General features: G+C 41.1%; 1 protein-coding gene across 1 annotated transcript; it reads left to right on the forward strand.

Moving 5' to 3' along the window:
• Positions 1-14,496: 14,496 nt before the first annotated feature.
• On the forward strand, positions 14,497-17,942 carry SNAI2 (snail family transcriptional repressor 2; the record flags this gene model as incomplete). Its single annotated transcript, XM_082015104.1, has 3 exons — positions 14,497-15,702; positions 16,249-16,794; positions 17,761-17,942. Exons 1-3 carry the CDS (start codon positions 15,624-15,626, stop codon positions 17,940-17,942), a joined length of 807 nt encoding a protein of 268 aa, XP_081871230.1. The 5' UTR covers positions 14,497-15,623.
• Between the last annotated feature and the right edge of the window lie 9,659 nt (positions 17,943-27,601).

Here is a 27,601-nt window from a genome sequence, read left to right on the forward strand (position 1 = left end):
AATTTGCATCTGACTCTGTGAGTACTGGCTATATGACTCACCCATGTTACTTCATTTCTGGAAACCATACAATCTTTCATTGAAAGGAGGATGACAGGCTGTTTTCTGTCTTTCACTGCCATGATTCTATCTTTGTAGACTTATTAATAATCCTAAAACTAATTCTTATCTATATGCAGCTAACAAATGCACCTAAATCAAAGTCATGCTTCAGAGCAGGACTGCTGATGAGCTCTGAGGGAAGTAGCATCCAGACAAGAATGCTGAACGTAACTCCTTATATATTCCCTGTGCTGGCCTGAGACAAGAATCTCTGTACATAACTAATTCATTTACAAAAACAGACCAGACCGATTCTTCTTTCCTTTTAAAAAATAGTATTTTAACTGATCAAAGGAAGTCTATCACTGTGTCAGACAGAACAAGGCACTGGCTGAAGTAAATTGATAAAGGAAATGCACTTGCTACTCAAGGCATGGAGAAAGACCAAGATCTAAGCTTCAGATTGCAAAAGGCAATGACTCGTCACATGTCACTCACCAGGAAAGTCCCTTCGATAACGCAATGATAATTAATTATCCCATTCATTACACTTACTGTTTTTCTACAGGTTTATTTGGTTTTCAAAAATCAAAGCAGCAAAACAGCGCTCATACATTATAAGAAGCTGAATGTAAATAAGTAAAGGCCTTAAATAAGTAAATCCTGGTTGGTTCTCTCTAACAAGGCACTTGGCTGAGAGTAAACGTGTTTTCTCTTGATTTCTGACTGCTTGTCAACCTTTATATAGAGAGGAAACAGCTGTAGTAATTCTTCAGCTCTTCCTGACCAGTGCCAACCCCTTCCACATCACACCCTGAGACCAGGATTTTATGTGGAGCATAGAATAAATCAGCAGAAATTAAACACCCTCAATGTCCCACTACAAGCTGGGGAGAAAGAGTGTGATACCAGAATACGGAGTGTATTTATCAGATATAGCAGGAACACAGGAAGAAAAGTTTGTGTTATTACAATTTAATACTCCAGCCCTGGGTCACAGCCCTTAGTATAGGGGTTGGTTCTGTAATAGAAAAGCTAGGGAGATGCAATGGTGTAGGCCATGGAGCCACTCAGTGGGTCCCTAAGGAGTTCATGGGTTGATGTAATACGGTTAAAATTTTCCTCTCCTGCTTAAAATACCTTTTAAGGCCATCTGATGAACTGACAGCTCTTTTCTCTGACGGGTGCCCTAGTTTACCTCCAATCCAGCAGGCTCCAAGTACAGGCTCTAACCGCAAGCCTCACAAACTGTCCCCGCAGCTGTTTTCTCAGGAGGAGAGGACAAATCCTGTTCTCTCCTTCTGCTCTCCGCAAATAAGTATCTGACAAGAAAATTCTGCAAGAGGATCAACAGAACCCATTTTCCTAAGTTACTTCGTCCTTACCCCCTCCACACACACCCCCTCAAATGGGTTTTTGTAGAGGAAAGGTGTGATCAAGGCAGCAAGAGGTAATCAGACATCGAGTGACAGGTTTTTTTAGCTGAATCATGCCCTTAAGCATTCAGCCTACACATTAATCATTGAGTGACATCAAGAATTCACTTCAAAATTGGATCTGACGAGTACGCTTTAATTTACCTACTGCATCAAACAGCTGTTCAGCTTCTGTTGAATTTGAAAGCAAATGTAATTAGTGCGTGTTCATTGCTGCTTCCTCATTACATTGCCAGCCCATATCATTGGAACACTTAATTACTGCAGAGACAATGGCTTGACTTACCTGATATAGTACCTGATTATTCATCATTGATTCATTTTTTCTTCTTCATTGGTAATTTTGTTAACATCCCTGACAGTACTTAACAATGAAACCCTTTGATCTTTTGCATTATTATGTCTTCTCAAATGTTACTCAAATTCTCCAGGTAGCTTACTTCTCTAGATTTTAACGATGCATGAGGTATAACATCAGTTGACACTGCATGTAACTGAAGAAATAACTTGATTATGTGGTTCACAGCAAAATGTGCTGTTCAGTCACTGCCCATCTCAGCTGTCTTTGTGCTTGACGGCTTTCCCCTTTCTCACAGACCAAAGGCCTGCTGGTGGAATCGCCTTCTTTCAGCAATGGCTTAAAAATAATGCTGAGAAAAGGGAAGATTATTCCATAATTAACCTTGTTCTCAGTAAACCTGCTCCACTCCTACACAGGTTTTTTGACGGCTTTGAGTGTGGTTTTTTAGCTCCCCCGTACCTCAGTACTCCATCACTGAGATGGAGGTAGCTGACTTCCCAGCCCTGCCCACCAGATGTTGTGGGCTCCTCTCAGATACGACCTCTTTTCTCAAAAGGAAGCTCTGTCTGGGTGAAATGTGAGGACTCCACTTTTATCGGTGACCTCCAGGCTGGTGAAGGACAAATTGCACAGTACGTCTGGCAGTCCTGGATATTTCTGCAGTGCACGTGCAGATCAGCTGGGCTGTGCTGGCACGGTAATGCACCATACTTCTTCGAAACGCCAGATTTAGTAATTTACTGCACATGTTCGACATTATTGCCAGGCATATGCAAAATAGCCCTAAGCTGTCCTGCTGCATCCTTCTCCCATCACATTGCAGATATACCTGGCTACTCTGGCAAGGGAAGGTCACCTAAGTCATTAGGACAGGTTTTAGTAATTTGCAGTGTGTTGTACATTCATTTGTCATCTTTTTCTTACATGAAAACTTGTAACCATTCCTGGAAGAAAAAAATGTAAAGAGCCAAGGAAATGCATAAAAAAAAAGTGCCTGACAGTTTAGGATAGAGAAGCTATGGAAAATTCTTAGCAAAGATGCTTGAAGAAAAAGGAATTTTTGGGAAGTGTTATGTTCAGGGAGAATTTGAAGGAATTGAAATACTGCTCCTAAAACAATTCAGGAGGCAAATAGTCCTGTCAGCTACCACAGCGCACTACGCTGGCACTCCGAGGTCAGTAAAGTAGAATTGAAAGGACTTCTCTACCATCTGAGAGAGACTCCCTATTTTTCAAAGGCTTTGCATGATCTGAGAGATCAATACCTGACATTTATTTCGCTTGTTCATTCTTTCTTCTCACAGATATGCTTCTCTCTCTTTATCTGACTCCCCTACATGAAACTTTCTTATCATTATACATTTCACAAACAATCCCCAACAAAAAGGCTGCATGAGCAACTAAGCAGTCCACAAACAATAAACTGTAAAGTGATATCATCTGATTTGTACATCAAACCCATGTGGTAGCTGGGAGCTGAATAGAACAGCAGATATTTGCTTTTACATGCTATACCATTCAGTCTGACATTCAGTAAGCTTTAAAGCTGTTTCAGTACGTGCTCATTTTATTAGATTGTTGGTTTTTTTAAACTGCCTTAGACCTCAAGGTTATTTTTGGGTACCTCATTTAATTCCATAAGGAAAAAGCGATCAAGTGAGAAAAATTACTGCGTGGAACACAGGTAATTTGGCAGTCACTGCTGACAGGGGCACTGACCAAGTGAAACCTCATGCAAAGTTACCCTTCGCCTCCTTGAGGAGCAACATCTACAGCCAGCTAAAGTCACTGAAAAAGCTTGAACTTCACATCAAAGCAATCTCCTCCGCATGGGGATAAATAAACTGGGGATTAGGCAATTTCAAAATAGGTAATTACCTGAAATGAGCAATTTCTAGCAGCTGGTATAGCCAGTGTTATCACCCACATAAATATTGACTCATTTATTAAGGGTAATTAATGAGGAAACAAAACTGCAATAAAAGAAAAAAAGTGAAAAGCAATCTTCTTACAGGCCCTGAAGGCCTCTCTTTCCTATAGTGTGGGTTTGTCAATGCTCTAAGCTGGATTTTGCATGCATATTTTCTCTGCTGATCTTTAAAATTTCAGCAAAACATTTCATAGTTATTTCAGCTCATGCATTATGCAATAACACGACAGGAGCAATCCATTCATATCACTGCTTCACCAGGAGGCAGAAAAATGAAAAGCCTCAGCTCCAGATTGAGATATTTTCTTGTCCAGCACACAATCTCTCAAAATGGTACCTCAGAGATTTACTCTCCAAAATGATGAGGACATGTGCACAAAAGGTACAGGAGCAGAATGGCTGAACTGAGGAGGAAGACAAGCGCACAGTAACGTGGCACCACCTTTTGCTTCTGGGGTGGGAAATGATGCAGCCTTGAAGGAATTTCAGGATGCACCTTCCAGCTGCGTCTTGCCTCCTCCTCCTCCCTCTGTTTACTTATCATCGGCTGCTTCTGTCTCTGAATTTTCTTCCAGGCTTCAAACCACTCCAAGACACTACTAATCTCCTCATTAATATTGCCTGTGCTTTAAAGCAGCAGTCCTGAGACCTTCTTACAAGACAGGGAAATGCCATAAGCCCCATTTTAGAAATAGGAAGCAGCAGCTGAAATACAAATTGTAGAAATCTGCTGCAGAATTGGGACATCAACATGTTTCTCAGGTTGAAGTGAATCAAGCCTTAACCATAGAGTTAGTTACCTGTCATCTTGAAATCCTGCTATTTGGACTGCCTCCCTATCTTGAGTAAAAAAGATGTAGGTAATCTTTAGAGTTTTAAGGATGTGACTCTTCTGAGATTCAAACATCTCTCCATTTGCAATATAAGCTATCACATATTTAGTGTCTCCACAAAATTTTTGTTTTCTTTACTGAAATAGGACCAGATACAGAATGCTTGTTAGTTGCGATTTTGCAACAGGCCACCTCCTCCTTTTATTACTTCCACTTCAAAAGATGTCAGCTGGTCATAGTGGTTACTCATCTCCCTGGTGATGCTTATAATATGGAACTCGGCATTTTCATCTGCCTCCATCACATCTGCCGTGAGGAACAGTGAGGTATTTGGGACCAACAGTAGTTTTTTCCCATATGTCATGAATATCTAAATCTTCTTGAAGTCATTTACTAAGTACCCAGAGCTTTTTCAATAGCTATGTGGATGAGGGATAGGAGGATAACAATGGATAAGAGGTTAGGACCAAACTGATAGAAAATAAACTGTGATAGATGCTTCATAATGAGTAAACGAAGCTGACATAAATTATTAAAGAGCAGGGGTAGCAGTGGAAAAATCTATGACCTGAATTTTAGAAAATCACTGACTGGTTTAGAAGTTTTGAAGTTACACATGATAAAATTACAGCATAATTTGAGTAAAATACATAACTTTTTTCTTCCTTTATTCCCCTGGATAGATACATGTCAGGACATAATACACAGTACAATGCATATAAAGAAGGGCGTAGATGAGGCACTAGAGAGAAGATTTATCCTGTTTTAATATCAGCATTCAACATCTTGGCAAACATTTCCTTCAATGAAGAATCAGACTGATTTCAGGGATATGAGCTACGCCTGGATTAGCAGATGAAACAGAACCAAGTCACAGGATTACAAATGTCTACACTGCTTCATTTTTTGTGTTTTCCTAGCATGGCTTTGGACTGTAAGCATTAGCATCCTCACAGCTAAGGCCTAGGCATTGTTCAACATTTTACAAGACTCTCTCTAACAGGCAGTTTAGCTGTAGCCACCCTGTTTTAGGGAAAAAAGATCAGTTTACTCATGAAGACATGAGTCAGCTTTGATGCTGAGCCTCAAGGCAGTCTCTAACCTCTTCCGTGTAGTAACATACATATCTATATCTATACATATACAATTTATCTGTGACAATGCACTCTGTGTTATTATCCAGCAAATTATCCATAAACTTTGGTGGCAGTGGTCAGTTCAGGAAAGGTCTGTCTCTCTCGTATAGCAATGAAGCTGGAAGATGTAACTTACTAAAAAGTAAAGCATGAGCAAGAACTAGAGGAAAAAGCAGTATAGCATGACTGCCCACAAGCACAGGCATGTGGTGAGCCAAAACACAATCTGAGCAGAGGCGAGGGAATGTGGGTAAATCCTCAACAGCCTCTGTGGGGAAGGCTGGTGAGATGCTGGTGAGATCACACTACCAGGTCGCAGCTCTGTGGCAGAACGAGCAGTATTAAGCAGAACAAGACTGTAGAAAAACACTGCTTTTATATCCCCAAAAAGGAAGCGGAATGAGATACTTGTACCACAAAATGGAGATAGCTGGCACCTTCATGTAGCATTGGAGGCATAAAAATTACCTCCCTAGAGACAGTCATTCATGATGCACTTCATACTACCTTGCAGAGATGATTACTGAAGGAAACATTAATCCTGCTTAAGCATCTCTAAACAGGAAGAACAGGATGAGCAATGACAGCCACTATTGCAGAGGAAACATTCAGGACCATGGAAAAGAAAATTAGAGAGGTGGATCAGCAAAAATTCAGCTGATTCAAAAATCAGCCATACTATCACGGCTATATTTGGACTTCGCGATCAGTGATGGATCCAGTTCTAGCCAATATACAGAGACAGCGGCAGCTCACTCCCCCGGTACTGAGAGGCAGCACAACATGAGGGTGAAGAAGTGTGTCCAAGTGCTGGCAATATGCAGTAAAATGGTTTTGAAGCCAGTAGGCAGACATGGGCTGTTAACACAGAAATTAAAAAAAAAAACAACCAGAACTGCTATCACTTGAATTGTACAGTGGTTGATGCAAAAGTGGTACCATTGCCGGAGAATGTTACTAAAGCAAGACACAAGTTTGGTTGAAATACAATGTCTGACTGTTCCCACCATGAAAGAAAAAGATAATAGTCAGTCTGTGCCCTCTCTAGCAGCCTGAGACACACTGTAAGGAGATCGACTCCACACGCTGTAGTCAGCTGAAGGCTCTTACAGGAGCTAGTAAGAAACCCAAAGTGCAGACATCCCTCCGGCCTGGTGGAGCTGCAGAGGAAGGAACAGAGGAGAGCAGAAAGCCCAGACACCCTCACACTCATGGAAACCAGAGTTAGCAGCTGTGCCTTCTCATTTTTGCAGCCTTTAGCATTTTTACAGTGGTGAAAGCCCTCAAGAATGTCTTGGATGTTTGGGAAAACTCCCATCAGGGAACAGAGCATTGCAAAGGAGTCACTACATCGTAATCCTGAAGATATACTGCTTGACTTGCCTGGGACTAAAAAGGTCTCTGCGATGACGAAAATAGGTTCTGGCATGTTGAATCACCCAGCCCCTGACAATCTGTGCTACGCTTTTGCCAGGTACCACTGAAGAAAAAAAATGTCTCCAGACATCAGCCTGCCCTCAAAGCTATTCCAGCGATAACAGATAAAGACAGAACAGGACTTTCAGACATCAGGCCTGCAGCTGGCAACGGTTATTGTTTAAGGCGATAGGAGAAGATAGCGCAGGAGGTCTTTATCAAGCTTAATAGAGCCAGAAGCAGAGTACTAGTCTGAATGAAAAAGGAGCTGGAGCTCAGGAGAAGAGACATCTTCACTATCAGAAATCTCTGAGGTCCTGGTAACTTCCAAACAGACCCTGAGAAATGGAAAGACCAAGTTCTTGAAGGCAATCCAAGAAATCACAAGAATTGCCAACTACAGAGTTTTCCTGGGATCCAGTGTGCAAGTAATATATAACGTTAAATGAGGGATGGAGAGTAGGCAATACAGGTGGTGAACCAGCCTTGTAGCACTACTATCATCTTGAGCAGCAGGGGCTACAGGTCATTAGGCCTCAGGATGAAACAGAAGAGCAACACTGATGGAAACCCAGCACCTCTCACCTTCTGTTGCCACAGCAAAATCATGAATTTATATTGAAATAGAGATACTGACTCTATGGACTAACATAATCTGTTCATTTTGGAGCACAAAGATAAGTGTCCCAGCTGTTAGCAGTGCAACTACAGTGCACACCACTGAGATGCCAAGAGTTGGATAGATGTACAAAAGATCTCATGAGTTTGAATCCTTTTACACAAATAAATATGTAGGTGATAAATAAAAAAGACACTCTCCAATTCACTAATCTAAGATAACTGCCCAGGAAAGTTACATTTTGTGGCAGATACACCCCGAGCATTTCTGAGTACTCAGTTCAGCAGCAGAGGGGAAGGTCTCTGCTGTCCCCCAGCACGCAGCACACTGCCCCACACACTTACCGCTGCTTGAGAGAGCCCCCGACACAGCCGTGGCTGCTGGCCAGGTTGTGTGAATGAGTGAATGGTGTGTGTGAATGGTATGTGTGAATGGTGTGTGTGAATGGCACAGGCTACTGCTCCTTCCTGCACCCTGAAGGGGAGGGAGTAAGTTGTGCCTACCTGGCAACAAGCAACTGTCTGTGCTTTTAAAGGAAGAAATCAGAAAAAGGGCAATGTCGGTGGTTATGTAGGTGTGTAGGAAGAGTGGCCAAGAAGAGGAGGTGTCATACAGATACTTAAGCCCAGTCCAAAGGTGGGACATTGTTGATATCGACCAGTTCAACCCAATATTAGAGAGTGTATGATGATGGAATTTACATTTGCATTTTCTGGTAGGTAGTCACTGCTTCAAGGACACTCAGTCAAAGCAACAAGGTGGTGGGAAACCTTAAGGTACATTTGGCGAGGTAGGGTATGGTTGAGAGTGGACCATGGGCCTCTGGAAAAAACACTTCAGCCATTGTGTAAAGTATTCGGTATGAGAACATCGGAAGGGAAACCTAGGCAAAACATAGATGGTCCAATCCAAGTATTCTAGTCCATCAACCAGAGTAAAGGGACAAGCAGAAATTTTTAAAAAGATATCAAATAAGGTTTTATTGTATTTAAAAAATCTATGAAAGTTGAAAATCTATGAAGCTACAGCAGACTGTGGATAAATATCATGTTAGTTTAAATAATAATTGAATAATACAAATTATACTCTCTGTAAATAAATACAATAACAATTTCTACATAGGAAATGATACAGCAGCTTGTGCAGCATTTAAAGACAGGAATATAGGCTGTTGGAGAGAAGAACACCACAAAGCTTAACTAAAAATACACTTAAGAACTAATGTTTTGAAAATTTCAGTCTTAATCTCTTAATGCTTCATTTACTAATTTGTAAAATAGGAATAATGACACTTTCACATAAATATTTGTCATGTGATTGAACTGTCAGTGTTTGAAATATGGTCACAAGTATATGTCAGAATACATACAAACATAAGTATATATAGATACATAAATGCATTTTAAACACATATGCACAATATATGACAAATAAGTGATGTACACACACAGACATGCATTCCCCAGAGCAGGAAATATCAAATGATGCCTTCATGTCTCACTTTGCTGTAAGCAACAAAAAATAATTACACACACCACTCCTCCAAAAGTCACAAAATCACAGAACCATTGAATCATCAATACTTCAGGCTGGAGGGGACTTTTAAAGGTCATCTGGTCCAACCCCCCTGCAATGAGCAGGGACCTCTTCAACTAGATCAGGTTGCTCAGAGCCCCATCCAACCTGACCTTGAATGTTGCCAGGGATGGGGTATCTACCACCTCTCTGGGCAACCTGTGCCAGTGTTTCACCATCATCATTTGTAAAAAAATGTCTTATATACTGCTAGTCTGAATCTACCCTCCTTTAGTTTAAAACCATTACCCCTTGTCCTATCACTGCAGGCCCTGATAAAAAGTCCATTCCCATCTTTCTGATAAGCCCCCTTTAAGTACTGAAAGGCTGCAATAAGATCTTCCTGGAGCCTGCTCTTCTCCAGGCTGAACAACCCCAACTCTCTCAGCCTGTCCTCATAGGAGAGGTGTTCCACTATCCCTCTGATCATTTTTGTGTCCCTCTTCTGGACCTGCTCCAACAGGTCTATGTCTTTCCTGTGCTGAGGGCTCCAGAGCTGGACGCAGTATCCCAGGTGGGGTCTCACCAGAGTGGAGTAGAGGGGCAGAATCACCTCCCTTGACCTGCTGGCCACACTTGATGCAGCCCAGGATGTGGTTGGCCTTGTGGGCTGCGAGCGCACATTGCCGGCTTATGTCCAGGTTTTCATCCACCAGTACCCGCAAGTCCTTCTTGGCAGGGCTGCTCTCAGTGCCCCAGCCTGTATTGATACTGGGGGATGCCCTGACCCAGATGCAGGACAGAATCACAGAATCACAGATTCATTAAGGTTGGAAAAGACCTTTAAGATCATCAAGTCCAACCATCAACTCAACAGCACCATGCCCACTAGACCATGTCCTGAAGTGCCGTGTCTACACGTACAGGACCCTGCACTTGGTCTTGTTGAACCTCATGAGGTTTACACGGGCCCATTTCTTGAGCTTGTCCAGGTCCCTCTGGATGGCATCCTGTCCCTCAGGCGTGTCAATTGCAGCACTCAACTCGGTGTTGTATGCAGACTTGCTGAGGGTGCATTCCATCCCACTGTCAGGATGGGGTAGATCATAGAACGATCACAGATCTCAGACATACTACAAAATCCGAGAAGTGCCCTAGCCATTTCCTGATCGTTTCCATCACCCCCCTACTCCTCTTCCCCCAAGTCCCCCCATCAGCAGGGCGGTGGCAGCTGCCTCCCGCGGTGCATCCCAGAGGTCTTACGCGTCCCCAGTTCACGGGTTGGCCACACGGTGGGGCGGCTGGCACAGGTCTTGCTCCGGAGAGCAACCGCTTCCCGCCGGTGGCTGTGCCCGGCAGATGGCTCTTTCCAACCACGTAACGCTTGTGCAAGCCCTCGCTTTCGCTCCCTGGATCCCAAGGTCAGCATTCTCAAATCTTTTGTTCCTCTTATGAATAATACCAGTGGCATACTGGAAGATCGGGAAAACGTAGTACGATGGATAAAGCGTTGCTTTCTGGAGTGTAATAGCTTTAGCTGGGATATAACACAGTTCTGTTTAATGGATGCTTGTCGCAGTACTACACACATAAGCAAGAGTTACATTTATTGTACTAGAATCACATCTCAGTTCTGCTTGAGTAATCTGAAATAGCTCAGCTGTAGCCAACGGAGATACTACAGATGGGAATGACAGGGGAATTTGGCCCACTGTTAAAATATCTTCATGTAGAAACAATGTAGGAAAATTGAACTATGACCAGGTTCCTTCGTTATGGGCTAAATTGACTCTAAATTGAATCCTCTTAAGTCAGTGAAGTTACACAGGTGTGAAGGAGAGAGCACACAGAAACCAGCCTTGTTTGACCTACTTGATCCAAAAGGAACTTTTTTGTATCTTATTAGTAAATGCAGGTTTCTTCACCATAGATATTATTGGCATTATTTTTACATGTATATATCAAAATTAGAGATGGGCTTAGACCTCTAAGACACCCATTTCAAAGGTCCCTGTCCTATTGGAAAGTTCAGACTGAATCAGACATTTGTGGTTCAATCATCACCTCTTTAATATGCTTAAAGTGGAATTACAAACCTGAATTAACCAAAACATGGAGGAACACTTAAGTCTATAATATGTCCAAAAAGCAAACCTCTTTTTTAATCTCTTTCAATCTCACAAGTTTAGATCCTATTACAAAACTGTACCTGGTAACTCTGACTTAAAGTTACTGATTTTAGATAAGCTGTATTTATTGGTGCAAAACCTTCAAAATGTGGAGAATTTTTAATTGAATTGGAAAAACTTTCCAAGACGCAAAGATTTATTCTGACTCATTGAACTTTAAGCCTACAAGACTGGAGCTCAACATGATATCATGATGGTTCGTCTTTAAATTTGCTGCCATTTCTGATGACAGTTCAGGTCAGCATTTGGAAGAATGAGCAAAACATGAAAGAAGAGGTATCCTAAAAATGTGTTTCAAAAAATTTCTTAAGGCGTAGGTATTGGGGTAGTGGGAAGAACACCATTCCCTAACTGTTTTCCTCTACGCTGTTAATTTTGGTCTCTTCCTCTCTGACATGCAACATAATCACAGTTGAGGTACTCCTCATCTTCCAGCTGTATTAAAACCATCCTGCTTCTAAAAGTTACACCACTTCTTTACTTTCCCAAGATATACCAGCTGGTAGTAAGGGGGAAATATGAAAGCAAAGGGTAAGACTGAAGCTTAGTTGATATATTCTACATTCAACTGCCTACTGGAAACCGATCAATTTTTTTTCCCCTCATATTAACCATTTCACACTTTCCTTTGAAATGTAGGCAGCTGATGAATTGCAAGAGCTACACTGTAAGTGTGAGTTACTTGTGCTTTTACACCTTCTGGGATGAAGCCGCCACCTGCATCAGTAACCTTGCAGAGCTATTTTTGGTATACTCCACTGGGCTCAGTGACTCCTGGGGGTTCCTCTGAACCTCGCCGTGCTGCCTTCCATGGGCTCCATGGCAGGCCCAGGCAACAAGTGCTTAACAGTCCTGCCAGAGCAATATATTGTGCTCTGGGAACAGTGACCCAGCATAACGCATTTAATATTCTGAAACTATTTTTCCTGATTCTGCTGTAGTTTATCCAGATATTTAATATTTTCTGATCCACAATCTTGCTAGTAATTGGTGCTTGGTAAGGACATAAATGCTGTCATGAGAAGAACTAACCTGGTGATGTCTTAGCGTGGGTCCTTCTTCCCTCTTTGATAACAAACATAATTCTGGCACCCTTCCATTTCCAGACAGCTGAATAACAAAAGTTGATGCCCTTCTCAGAACACCTGACAAGGAAAGGGATTTGGTGGAGCTGTCAGAAATGGGGAGACTAAAGCGAGGCTCACAGGTTGTTATCTAGGCACATGAACAAGTGGTCTGATGTGGAAAAACAACAAAAAAAAACCACCCCAAAAAACCACGCCATTTCATCTGCATGATTCAAGCTTGGGAAACTTTGGTCTTAGCCATTTTGTTGGTGCAAAACACATGCCAAGGTTTCAGGCAACAGAACTGCTCAGATCATTTCCTACCTGCTTTGCGGAGTGGCAATTAGCAGCACAGTGGCATTAACAAGACAGCTTCACACAAGCTTTCAAAGTAAAAACAAAGAATCCCTAAAAGACCAACTACTTGTAAAATGTGAGAGCGAAGCCTTTAGGCCTGGTTTTTTCGGCGGTGGGTGCAAGGCTTTGCCCACAGGCAGCACGACCGTCAGAGCCATCCGCCGCCCTCTGCAATCCCCGCGCCTCCCTGGCTCCTCCAAGGAGGGGAAACCTCCTGTCTCCTGCACTCGACCTTTGTGTTTCCTTCCTTGCACGGGGATGGATGCTGCACGTCTCCGAGTGCCCTCTCATCCACATTTGCCGTAAACACTCAGAACACCTGTTTACTCTGACTCACCCACTCCTCATACAGACTCTCCCTTTTTTTGACAGCAGACCTCACTCAGGTAGTATGTGCTGCTAATATCCTTTCAGGACCATGTAATAACATGCCTTCTATCCAATTCCTAACATCCTTCAGTCAGCTCAGCCAGTGGGCTAACTGCGTACGCTCCTGTGATTTATATAAGTGCAATTAATTTAAACTGCATCACTCTGGTGTTATGCTGGTGAAAATGCCCCGAGAGGGAGTACCTCACTGGTGAATCAGACCCTTTATTTTTAACAAACATACAAAAGAACAGATCCCGAGCCAGTGAAAATCTGCATGGCTCCATTCATTTCAACACACAAACTTAGACCAGCTCAAGGTCTGAATCACAGCTCCTGTAACAGACTATTTAGATACAGACTAATGCCTCACATCCTGAAATGCAATGCTTTCCCAGAGTTGGCAGGGGACAGGGACTTCTCAGATGGAACAGAGCTGAGAGGGGAGCAGGACCACAAATGCAAACTTTAAAAAACATGTTGTGGATTTCTTCATTTCTGTGGAGTTGAGGAAAGCAATAGCTTGTGCCTTTGCAAGCGCTGCTCTCCCTTTTAGGAAGAGCTGCATCTGTTCCTTCATCCCAGCTGCGAAGCAGGTACCCGGCAAGTCCCTTTTCTTGCCACTTTCCCTTTCCTCCCGTAGCCTGGGTGTGTTCCCTGCAGCTTGGAAATCCATGTGACACCTTTCACTGACAGACACCAGAGTTAGATGCTGAACAGCTGAATCTTTTTAATCAGTTCTTGAAAATGGTTAACTTTCTCTGCACTTGTTTTGTGGGCATCCCAGAGATTAAGAAGTCACGCAGCCTGACAAAGCACTTTACTCTTACGTGTCTTAACAGAACCAGAGGGATTTTTTTTTTTTCCCCCATCTATTCCAACACCTGCTGCAAAAAAGGGCTGGGGTGGTCTCTGTAAAACACCCCTCCACGCCTCCTCCCGACAGGACAGAGCCCTAGCGGCACACCAGCACGGCATACCGGTATGTGCCCAGGCAGGTGTAGTTAATATAAAAGGAGGGGTGGGAAGTGGTGGGGTGGGCAGACCAAGAGTTCAGCTGTCCATATTTTCAAAATGCAAACATCTTAAAATTAAAAAACCTATTTGTGACTAAATACCTCCTCTAAATCAATCTAGATAACCAGAAAATTCTGTGGTACATTTAAGAGACTTTCATCCTAAATGAAATACATATTACAGATTATACCTTCATAGGAAATCAAGAGGTCCTAAACATACTAATGGAGAAGGATGTTTAAGAGACATTTAAATTTTCCAGTCTATAATTTGGGGGGTTGCTTATCTGTGTATCTTTTAACAGCTTTGGATAATTAGGAAAATTTCCTTGGCAGTGCTCTAAAAGGATAGGCAAAAGAATGACATAACTCCTCCCAAAGAAGGAAAGGTCAAGGTTTTGCATTCTGCAGATTTTTAAAGTGAAAAAATAAAATATTCTTTATATGAACAGTCTGAAGCAGTATGTGTATTATATAAACCCTATCACCTTGCTCTGAAATGTAATCATTCCAGGGCTTCTCCCTCTCCTTGAACTCACTTGCAGTATCTCTCTGGCCCTTCTGCCTGGAAGGGTGCAGGTTAGGGAGGCAGGCTGCTGTCTCCAGCCTTTCCTAAAAACAACTATTCAAAGGCAGTTCCCAAACGGAGCAGGCAAACAGTCAGTTCAAAGGCTTCCATTAGGTCTGCCGGCTAACTTGTTATCTTGTAATGTCCCCCCTTCTGCCCTTAATGAACAGTTTGTTCCATTGTAATTCTTATATCAAACATCTGGAAACCAGACTTGTTTTAAAAAAAAAAAGACAAAAAAAAAAAAAAAGAAAACAAGAAGTTTCAGTGCCTATGACTTATCCAGGTCTCTGCCAGAAAGAAAAAAAAGAATTCAGCTGAATCAGTAAACTGACCTTTTTTTAAAGCACCTCGACCAACACATTTTTCTAGACAGAAATTCTACAGAGCGACATACACCCGCTTTGCAGCAGGATAACGCGCACTGACCACGGCTTGCTCCTCCGTTCACAGCTGTCTCCAGCGGGAGGAGCTGAAACCTGAACCAAACCCTCCGCGCAGGGATTGGATCCCTGCCGCCAGCGGCCGGAGAGCCCTCCCAGAAAAACAGCCTGTTTGGAAAAGTGCTTGAGAACATCCCGAAGTGATTGGAGGAGCGGAAAACCCTTCCCCCCTGCACCTGACTAGTGGGTATTTACGGCACTTTTCAAGGCGCCTCTGCACTGCCGCTACACCACCACGGCGGACGGGCTGCGGGGGGCAGGCAACGCCATAAAGGACCGATGCGCTCGCAGTGATCGCGTGTGCGCGCGCCTGCTGCACACCAGCCGGGGACCACTACACCGACCCACCGGGAGAGTCTGGAAGAGGGAGAAAGGCGGCATCCAAAATGCCACGCTCCTTCCTGGTCAAGAAACATTTCAATTCATCCAAGAAGCCGAACTACAGCGAGCTGGACACTCATACAGGTAGCGAAAAGAAGACTAATGCCGCCGCGTTACGTCTGAGGCTGCGGTCATCGCGTGGCAGTAACGAGGAGGGGTGGGATTTCTTTTCGGGTTTGGGGTTAGCTCATTGCTGGCTCTTTCTCTTTTTGCTTACAAGGAGGGAGTTTTGAGAAATATGTCGATGCTGCCCAGAGTTAATCATAAAGTTTGCTCATCCACTTGAACTCGGTTACTTAGAGAGTTTTCCTGTTCTGTATCTGCTGGTGGTGGAATTGAAACTTTTGTACAAATCCTTCAGGAAGTTTCACTGCTTCATTGTGTCAGGCTGCACAGATTTAGAGACAGCATGCTGCCTTGAAGAGACTCTCCAGCTGTAATTTGTCTGTGCAAGGGCACTGTCGCTACCCATCAGAATATATGTATGAAATGCTATTTCCTTAATCCTCCTGATATTCAGATGATCATAGTATTTAATTTATGCACCTTTTAATCGCCAAAAATGTTAATTTTGCTGCCTTTTGAAATACTTTTTGGTTCTCTTACCTTAAAATTTTCTTCTTTCTCCAGTGATTATATCCCCATACCTGTATGAAAGCTATCCAGTCCCTATCATACCACAGCCAGAGATCCTGAGCTCAGTAGCTTACAATCCCATTACTGTGTGGACTACAACTGGGCTGCTACCGTCTCCGTTACCCAATGACCTCTCTCCGCTTTCTGGATACCCCTCATCTTTGGGAAGAGTCAGTCCACCTCCACCTTCTGACACCTCCTCCAAAGATCACAGTGGTTCAGAAAGTCCCATTAGCGATGAAGAAGAGAGAATCCAGTCCAAGCTTTCAGACCCCCATGCAATCGAAGCTGAAAAGTTTCAGTGCAGTTTATGCAACAAGACCTATTCAACTTTCTCTGGCTTGGCCAAACATAAGCAGCTGCACTGTGATGCCCAGTCTAGGAAATCGTTCAGCTGCAAGTACTGTGACAAGGAGTATGTCAGCCTGGGAGCACTTAAGATGCACATCAGGACCCACACGCTACCTTGTGTCTGCAAGATCTGCGGCAAGGCTTTCTCTAGACCCTGGCTACTTCAAGGACACATTAGAACTCACACTGGTAAGAACAACCATTACAACTGCAGTTTCTTCTTGCTATAATGTCAGGATGCCCTTTTGCTATTTTTCTCCACAGGTGGAAAAAAAAACCCAGCAGTGTTTCTTTACTAACCTTGAAATGCATATGCAGAATTTCAAATGTATCATCAAAAGGCTAAATTCTCCTTCTTGGGGCGGGGGAGAGGAGGAAGGGGATCATAGGGAGACCATAGCATGGTCTCATAACTTTGGGCTAGATACTGGCATAAATCAGCATTGCTCCCTCGATAATTTTTGGACAGTTTAGCCCATTTCCACTAGCTGGAGGTTTTGCTTTAAGGATTTTATGTTAACTTTCAGGCTTTGGAAGTTGCTAACTTTGAGAAGGCTCCAGCTGACTCTGACATCAAGCAGCAAAACAGAAAGGCAATGCATGAGGGGCTGCTTTCTGACTCCTTAAGCAATTGGCACGTTTTGCATGTGCTATCTCAAGCCCTTAAGAATTGGAAACACATCATCACCAAAGCAGTCTGTCTTCTCTGTTGAGGCAAAAACTTGATTTGGAGTGTAACACTGGGTACAATGTAATGGATGTATTGCTGTTTGCTGCCCTTCAGTCAAAGCCTTTGTCCCCAGTAATTCACACAGCGCTAAGCAGGAAAAGTTCTATTAAAATATTTGAAAACGTTGGGAGGAGCCCAACCTAAAGTACTGCCTGCACCTGTAGATGCAGAAGGTGTCAGCAGCTTCTCTTCGGAGACTGCACTTAAGCAGCATGTTCTGAAAAAACTGAGTTTTGCAAGTACAGAGAGCAGTGCTGAAAGCTGTTGTATCTGTGGCCCAATTAACATTTTATTACACAGTCTTTATTACAATAAATCTTTTCTGTTTGTTTGTTTCTTAGGATAGAAGTGGGTTTTACCTGTCCTAAGCACGTACTACTTTTTTAAAAAATTTATCCTATTTTTTCTTGATGTTTCCTTTTTAGGAGAGAAGCCGTTTTCCTGTCCTCACTGCAACAGGGCTTTTGCAGACAGATCCAATCTGAGGGCTCATCTGCAGACCCACTCGGATGTGAAGAAATACCAGTGCAAAAATTGCTCCAAAACTTTCTCCAGAATGTCTCTTCTGCACAAACACGAGGAATCTGGCTGCTGTGTAGCACACTGAGTCATGCAGTCAATGTTTACCTGGACTCAATGCATTTCTCCACTCCTGTTCCAAATGATAAGTGGAAATCCAAAGGCGTTTTCTCGTCTTCTTTTCTGCCAAACAAAACCAAAACACCACCAAACAAGCAAACAAAATAGTGGAAGAACTTAGAATGTCAGTAGAAATGAGCTTTAAGTAGTTCCTGTTCAGTCACACATTCTCATTCTTAAGTGTGAATTCTGAAATATGGGGAAAGACACCATGCATGACATTTCAAGTAGATCTAAAGGAAGAAGCATTATCAGCTTTCTTTATAGATGAAGCCAAATGTATGTCGTCTTTTCTTGCTTAGAAAAGGCTGCAAAGTTAACAATACATTCCTGCCAAGCCATTTCAACCAAAGAAACAGTATTTTAAGTGGAACTTTTAATAAAAATACTACCCAAGTGAATTTTGCTAGACACCATTTATCTCAGGTGCCTTAAAAAGTATTCCAAGTTTACCTTAGTAAATGTTTAATATTATTCATTGCTGTGTTTTTTTATTTTATTTTATTAGAAGCCAAGGCCTTCATTAATGATCTGAAATGCTTTAAAACTGCATAATTGAGAGGGAAAAAAAAAAACCATGTAAGAGAATGTACAAAAAACTGAAAGCCACAAACTAACTGTGCATGTGCCTTTAAAAAAAAAAAAAAAGACTGTAGCTTCAAACATTCCTGGTGCATGCTTGACCATCTTTTAATATGGAATGGTTCCTCTAAACTCTAATCTTTTTTAAAAAACGGGAATAAGTGCAAGAGAGGGGATTCACGGGAGTTTGACAATTATTTTTTTTTTAATGCACAAAGGAAATGCAATACTTTCAGCATTACCCCTCCAAGTGCCTTTTTTTATTGATGATTTTGTAAAGTATGTGGACATAATGTAAATATTTTTATTTTTATATGATTGAATGTGTTATGAATGAAAGTGAATTGTTGCCTGTAGCAGCATCTATGGATAACTTGAAGAATGTGTGAAGTGAAATTCATGTTGTTTTCTAGCCACTTTTTTACAATAAACATTTTTAAGTAAGATTTCTGTTGTTTGTTCTAATTAAAAAATTGTGTCTGGTTTATCAAGGCTTTGGAACATAGAAAAATGCAAGTGATTCCACATGACCAAATGAAGACAAAAATGAATTTCGGATGTGAATCCCTAGTTCACATGTACTGAACCGTAGAAAGGAGTGTATCCATTGCTTTTTAAAACATTTAAAACTGTACAGAGCATTTTTCTAGAGTCACTGCTTTAAAATACTGTTGCTTTTTTGCTACTTACAACAGTATGACAACATTGTGAAACATATTTTATCAAAAACTTTTTTAAGAAACTTCTTTCTTACATTTTAACAGTTGAAAAGGATGCTATTAGAGCAGCCTTATTATAGTACTTTTCCTGAGACTCTGACATCAGGGAATCTGTGCCTGCTTCAAAATTTATTAAAGTCAGCGGAGCCTTGCAGGAGTTCAGTAACGTTTGCATGATGCTCTTTCAAAGTAGTAGTCAAGTCACAGTATAATATACTTTATATGGACATTTCAGAAAGATTAGAGATATTTTTACTAAGGTATCTTACATATCAGAACTGTCAAGTGAATGTATTATAACTGTATACCAGCTAATATATCACAGGAAAGAATTATCCAGTAATGAAAAGTAGAATTATTTTTTTTCAGATGGTTTGACTAAGGACTCCAAGGTCTGAACTATATAAAAGCATTACAACATCAACAAATCATGTCTCCTCTTTACTGACCGGTGCAAAACAACACTACTTCCAACTTTCAACAAAGCACAGAGCTTAAAACCAGATAAGCACTAGTTGGCATCCAATGTCTACATGGGGTACCAGCAGGAGCAAGTAACAGCAAAATCAAAATTCCAACAATTTAAGGAGAAGATTACAGTTGGATAAACACCAGGTGCAAATTTCTAGAAAAAGAGTACATTTCAGCAAAATAATGCAACAGACCATGCATGCCTTTTGTCTCCTCCAGCTGAGTCCTGCGGACTGCTTCAGCCGGACTGTGCTGGAATAACATAGGCAATAGGCACATGACAGAAGTTTTGTACCTTTTCCCCACAGGAAGCACTGTACTGAAAAAAGTTCAGCTCAAATGAAATTCTCCAAGCATCTTCTGACAAGATCTCAAGCTTATAACAATGATTCTCTAAGACCTGTTAGATTTTTCTCAGGAAATAGCTAGAGAGTTCAAGAAAGATAGCGTTAGTGGGAATTTGTGAGGTAACGTTTTGAAATGAACACATGAAGGCATGAAATACCCTTGAAAAATTTCATGTGGTTACTCTATTGATTTGCACTTCCATGTCGTTTGCTTTGAAGTTCTTGGGATCCAGCAGCTCTTTGTGCAGCTTTCTCTTCCCAGAGCGAAGTTTACCAGTGTATGAGTAAAGCTCTGGCAGTCAACAGCTATTTGTACTGTCAAAGTTCTAGGTTTGCTCTCCTGTGTCATGTCACAAAGGCTTTTCCATTGTTTTAATTCACACTTTAAGTTCTCTACGCCCATAGTAAATGAAATAGCATAAGAGCTTGACTTCTTGAATAAGTGGAAATGCTACTGTTGTCCTTAAGGGAAATCAGATGAAAACTTCATCAAAATACAGTATGCTAAACCAAACACAAGTGGAACTGGTCTGATTTGGAGATGACAATTAAGATATGCTACTTTGCATGCCTGTAACACCTGTACTCATAAAACACAAAGATGGGAAAGGCTAGAAGCTCTTCTGGCTCATCTCTTTAATTGAAACAGGGCGCTTTATCACAGATCCCTAGGTCTCTGTCCAGTTGCAGCATAAACTTCCCAGGCAGCTGAATTTCTCTTGCTTTTCCTGTGAGACTGCTTTCTATTTGCTGTCAGGACATTTCTCCAAAACATTTTCCACTAATAGTTTTACCTCATTACTCTAGAAATGCCCTTCTGTACCTGCACAAGCTATTTATCAATGTAAATTGAATTCTGTTCTGAGCTGCTGGTTGGTGATTCCTTTGCCTTTCTTGAAATGTGAGGGAAAAGCTCCCTCCATGGTGAATTTAACCCTGGAATCTCTTTGGCCATTACTACATTTCTCACAGTACATCTCTGATTCTATATCCAAATAATCAACTTTTAATATCTTTCTTAGGAAAACATGCTCCCCTCACTCCAAATAAATACCTTTATTGATCTTTTCTGAAATCAATCACTTTTTTATTTTTAATTTTAGATACCGGTGCTAAATTTAATTCTTTTAAGTGAAAAGTTAAGCTATCAAAAGGCCAGCCTCTCCTCTAAAGGCACCTGCATGTTAGTAACCTATATACAACATGTTTCATAGCTTTTTTTAACTCTTCACTAATGAGTTGCTTTAAATCAGTAGATCTGGGGAAGAGATTTTTGCCCAGAGGTTACTCCAAATACTTTAAATATATACCTTTTTGGTTATGTGATTGCCCATTATAGGGAATAAGAGCTAGATCGTTCCTTTAGTATGTTCTGGAAATTTACTTTCACCTCCTGAGTGTACTTTCAGTGTGTGAAGAGCTGAACCACCACAGCACATGTGCGGTTACAAGTCAAATGTATGAGTTTCTCAAGGCTGAAGGCAATAATTGATTCCCTTTGGTTTCCTCTTTTCTCTTCCCTTGCTTCCGTTTGGGTGTGCTTTTCACCTCAGAGGCTGCAGAATGAAGTAATATGTGCATGAAATGAAGACAGAACAAAGTACATATTTATGCTCAAAGCACTGCAATTATCCTACTAACTAATGTGGAATTCAGAAAAGCATCTTATGCACTCACCAAAGGGTTAATATAAGTGCCTCTCAGATTAAGGCACCATGAAATTTGTTTTCTGTATTTTACTCTATTATTTGGATTATTATAGTTCCTGTTATCATTAAGCAAGCTCAGGGCCTATTACGCAAAGCTTCATAAAATCATATAAAAAAGAAGCACCCTAAAGATCCTGTAATTTCAATTTAAAAAGGAAAGACAATGGGAAACCTGGTAATTTAATTCTGATGTCTTGTGCTACAGCTGATTTTCTCTGCCACGAAAACAAATCAGTATTTCATCTTAAAATATTTTTTTAATAAGATGTTTTCAGTGATGAACAATACTACTTTAGAAATAATGTTTTTTACTAGCTGTCCCAGATGTTTTGGTTTGTGTCTTTAAAGTAGGTGTTTTAACAGTTAAACTATATAAGTTATAATTCTGATGCACAGAAATATAAAGAGTGGAATGTAAGAACCACCCTCCAACCTATGTATATTGCAATATCAAATGATGGCAGCAAGAAATAAGAAGACTGACTGCAAGTGAAATCCAGAGTCATGGAATCGTTGGGGAAGGTACCTCTGGAGATTGCTTAGTCCAACCCCTCTGCCCAAAGCAGGGTCAGCAGAGCAGTTTACCCAAGACTCTGTCCAGCTGGATTTTGAAAATCTCAAAGAACCACAACCTCTCTAGGCAACCTTCACCCTTCTGAGGAACACATAGTCACACCAGGCTAGAGATTAAAAAATAAATAAAATAAAAATCACCTTTGCAGTAACAGAATTTTTTTTCTTATGTTTAAATGGAATTTCCTGTATTTCAGATGGTGCACCCTGCCTTTTGTCCTGTCATTGGGCAACACCATGAGTCTGATTCAGTCCTCTTTACTTCTTCTCATCAGGTATTTATACACATTGATAAGATCTCCCTTGATTTTTTTCTTCTCACGTTGTCTCAGTCCCTCCCATATGAGAGATGTTCCAATCTCTTAATTATTTTTGTGGCCCTTCATTGGACTCACTTCAGTATTGCCATGTCCTCCTTGTACTGGTGAGGCCAGAACTGGACCCAGCACTGCAGATGATGGGCTTCGTCACTGCTAAGTACAAGTGGCAACACTACTCAGTTTCTGATGGAATGCTGATAGGATGCATAAAGGTTGTGGAAACTACATGAGGTATAACAGCAGAGTACAAACAAAAATGATGCTCGCATGTTCTATCCCTTCTTCCCCAAAATTTTGATTTATTCCAAATTTCTACAAAGTCATCAGGAACTTTGAAGGATGTGCAGGATGGGACTGTGCTTTTCTGGGAGAGTCAGAGTTGCCCTGTCCTGCTGCAGAGTGCAGCATTAGGGTGCCTCAGGTGAGTAGGTGCTGTGCATTCCTTAAAGGGGTGCATATTTTGCTGCAGAGGCATATCCTTTTTGTGACACATGGTTTAGCAAAGTCTTTGAGGCCGTGCTGCTGCCCGATTGCCTCCTTGCATTGCTGTCCCTTCTGAGGAACACATAGTCACACCAGTCTAGAGATTAAAAACTAAATAAAATAAAAATTCACAGACGTCTTCTTTTTACTTGTTTGGCAGTTGGTGACCTTGTTCCTTTCCATTTACCTCTTCAATACTTCAGGAATGCCATCCAAACCAATACTTTTTTCTGTTTTTTGTTCTTCTTGTTCACTCACCGTTTTGGGTACAAAAACGTAACTAAGTTCTCCTTCATGGCTTTTCTTCTTTTATTTTCCCCAGGTCTTTATGAGACAAAAGTTATTGAAAAATGGAATAATTGTTTTCTGTTACATCTCTCTTCTCTCTCTCCCTTTTACCTGGGCATTGAACATACCCTATCTCTTGTCTTGGTTCCTTGCTGTTTTATATGCACCACCAGAAGCTTGTCTGGTCTGTAGGATAAGTAACCGAGAGGTGGATGAAGATCACAGTTCAGCAGTCCTTGCCAAGACAGAATAGATGCCCTTTTATATCTGTCATTTATGCAAATATATTTTTGCACCATTTTGTCAAGAGAAGGCACAGAAAACAGCAGTCATATGAATGCCAGCTTGAATTCACATGGCCTTCACATAATTTTTAGTCGCCTTCACCCTGTAAGCTCAGAAGAGCAAGAGGTACATGCAGAAGTTCACACCATCTCTTCACACAGGCAGATATGCCACTGACCAGCCTGCACATTCAAACATGTAAGTCCTTTCACTGCAACCCTAATCTGGGGGATCTGCTTCAGAAATGCCCACAGAGAAATCCCTCATTTTGTTGCTAGAGCCATCCCTTAATTAAAAAAGATAGGTTTAAATGCAAGCGCAAAGGTGCTTTCTAGAAGGACAAAGGAGGGTGTTCTTCAAGTTGTTTGCCCATCCACTCAGTACAAGAAGGACTGAGAATGCTACACATTCTGGATCACAGTACTGTCCTAGCAGTTTAGCTTTATATTACTTATACTATAAAACAGAGCTTTTTGCCTAGCTGAAGAAGACTACGGAAAGCCATTCATCACCTTGCTAAGCCTCTACATTCTCTGTACTTCTCGTGTTCTAACCCTTTCTGTTACTGCTTTCCCTGTCTTCCATAGGAATCATCTTCTTCCCAGATGGGGCTGACAAGGGATCAGAGTCAGAGGACCATGGATCTTTCAATAACTGATAGATGTGGGCATTGCCACGTCCTCTAGCCGGCTTTAGACACGGGTCTGAACAACAAATACATGTTACATGCTGGGCCATGCCCCGGCCATCACATGCTGGGCAGCAGCTCCCGACCATCATCTTTTCCTACCATCTTCTTCAAAGCCATGACCTGGGAACGCAGGAGCTTGATCTAACAAATCCCTCACAGAAGGTGCCTAAGTCTCACTGAGTCCCGTGGGTTCCCGATACAAGCTCTGAACATCAGAGTACGGAGTCACAGACATCTGCTAAGTCGCTAATAAGGAGCAGTTAAAGTATAAAGTTGCACTGCAATTAGCTCAGATTTTGCACATGTCCCTAATCCAAAGTAAATTCCTTTGAATGTAACCTGCCCTCTCATGTGGGCTGGCAGATCATCCACGGCTGACAATGAATAAAGAGTTAGAAGAATGAAAACTGACAGTTATTAAGTAACTCCAGCAAAAATTGAATGAATAACAATCAACAACTTAAAGTAACAATAATATGCATAAAAGACTAATAAAAATCCCCCCCTCGTAAAAGATACATCATACTTAGCGGTAAATCATTAATTTTTTACATCTTCAAATGTTATAAAAAGATATTTTGGAAGACAGCTCACCAAGATTTACAGCAAAACATTCACTATTCTTCTGTAATACATGAAACCGGGCCAGGTTGCTATGTCCCGGAGAAATTAAAAAAAGAATCTTGTGACTCGTGATGGACTTTTTGGTGGTGTTTGTGAAACCATTTGGCATCTTAGTCCAGATCCTAACTAGTTCTGACTGGACAAGGCCCACACTCAGAAACAGTCAGTATTTTTTGACAGCCTGTACTTACTGACAGAAAATCTTTTTTTTTTTTTTAATATGGCTTTCAGTTTCTAGGTATTTTCAAGAAACTGCTCCATTCCGTTTCCCTGTCCCCATCTTAACAACTGTTGTCAGAAAAAAATAGTTGCTCTTACTGATTTTTTTTGTTCACAGAGAATTCTCCTCACAGGTTACAAAATCACCACTGTAGGTTCTGGTTTGGGGGTCACAGCAGAGAGCCATGACTGAGGGCTGCTGCTGCCGAATATATGAACCCCAATGCTCTGTCTGTCCATAGACTATGTCAGTGTGTCACACTGGCGGGACGACATGGATTCTGGGAATAGAAGAAAAAAAAGAGAGGTCTTAAGGACTGTTTAAATGTCAGCCTTCATAGGAGCGCATTATATTTAATACATATTTACAAGCAGTAAATATAAATTACAAGTTACCTTCCAGGTCAGGCTTCTGTAGCACTCAGAAGTTCAACACTGTTTAGCTTTGAGAAGAAATTTTGACTCCAGCTAAGACTGCAGCTGATAAATCAGGTATGTCTGATTACTGTTCTTATTGCCACAAAATATAGTAGGAACTAAGGACGTAGTAGTTGTTTTTTTGATTACACAAATATAAACTATGTTTAACAGGAACATCCAAAATAATTATAAACTATATATATATATGTAAAACATGTAAAATTAAATGTACATAATTAAAATTGGGAAAATATTTTAAGACAGCTCAGCTACGATTCTGGTTATTTTTTTTAAATCTAAAACTTTTAACTAAAAATATATTTCCATTGTTTGGCAGCTTTTAAAAACAGGATAATTTTATCTCATATAAAATATTATTTTCCAATTTTGAAAAAAAAAAAAGAAAAAGAGTATTCTTCCTTCCTACCAGACTTACTTAGACCCCAGAGGCACTTCAGTTCACTCAGTTCCCTTCAGGGGAACTGACTTATTTTGAAAATCATTATAATATGCTCTTACTGTTTTTATGTCTACAATGTCTGGCATTCTGGTGGTGAAAATTCTCCTCTGTACAGGGTACCCTGGGATTGTCCCATGCAATGATTTTCTCCCAGTGAACTTTGCATTTGCCCCTGTCAGAAGCAGCATTTTCAAATCTGTATGGATATTTGCTAAGAGAAATGGCAAGTTTCAGTAATTCTTGATGCAGTACGATCCCATGTACAACATCACAAGAATTATTTGCTTAGGTTTGTAGTATTAAGAAGGAAGTAGAGTCAGAAATCTGTAAGCCTAGGCGTTTTGTTCTTCCTAAAACACTGACCTGTTTGGAGCTCTATGGGTCCTTTCTTCTAGCAAACCTTTTTTCCTGCTGTATAATCACACAGGCTGGAAAGGAACCAGAATCATCTGTAATGAGCTCCTGCCTTTTCCTGTATTGCTACAGTTTGCATGTCAGGTTGCTGCGCTAACAATGACGAGGTGGTAATTCCGAGTTTCTGTGGTAAGTTTAGAGGGTTTTTAACATCTTTCTCCATGTTTTTTGTTTTGTACTGATGGAAAGAATGTACCATATTTATTTATCATCTAGGTCAGATTCAAGTGATTTTTGAAAACAATTCTCCACAGGTTTTCTGATAACCGCAGACATGATATTAAATCTGAACTCCCATGTATTTGCAAAGCTTTTTCCATTCATCTTCAGTAAATGCCTTTCCATCTTCTTTATATCTCCCTATTTAAAACACAAAGTAAAAAATTTCATGAGAGGTCTCTTCAACACAACCTGAAATTATGGATCTTCTCTTTGCGCTTTTAGATGATGTGCTCAAGAGGGAAAATGCTGCGCGTACAATGCTTGCTGCTGCATGTTGGCACTGTAAGAAGAAGTGGTATCACAGTTCTCAAAGAAAATAAATGCCTGTTTGCATCTTAGGTCACTAATGGAGAGGAAGGGCCTCTTCTGTGGCATTCGCAAAAACAAAAATATGTTGCCATCACATGTGTGATTTTGGTCCCCCACTTTAAACAGGAAATAGCTGTTAGGTCTTTTAGTGCAGATAGTCTTCTCGTGCTCCCATCATTTTCTTCCTAAACATAAAGGAAGTTGCTTTCTGAAAAAGATCTTAGAATCTGGCTTAGTACTTTTTTTCAGAGGCCCGTAACTAAAATTGCAACAGAAATTACCTACACAGATGAACACTAGCTCAGTACCCATGCAATCCTTCATTTTGAAAGGAGGAAGTAATATTTTAAAGAGGTGGCATGTAAAGTCAAACCATGCATTTGTATTGCTCCTCCACAGATAGATTATGACCTGTCGAAGAGTGGGACTATCTTCTCCCTTGACACAGAGCCACTCTCATGAATGTTAATGTTCAGGATGTTGGATGAGGT

The sequence above is a fragment of the Phaethon aethereus genome (assembly GCF_964289735.1).
Source record: "Phaethon aethereus genome assembly, chromosome: 2".
Taxonomy (NCBI): Eukaryota; Metazoa; Chordata; class Aves; order Phaethontiformes; family Phaethontidae; genus Phaethon; species Phaethon aethereus.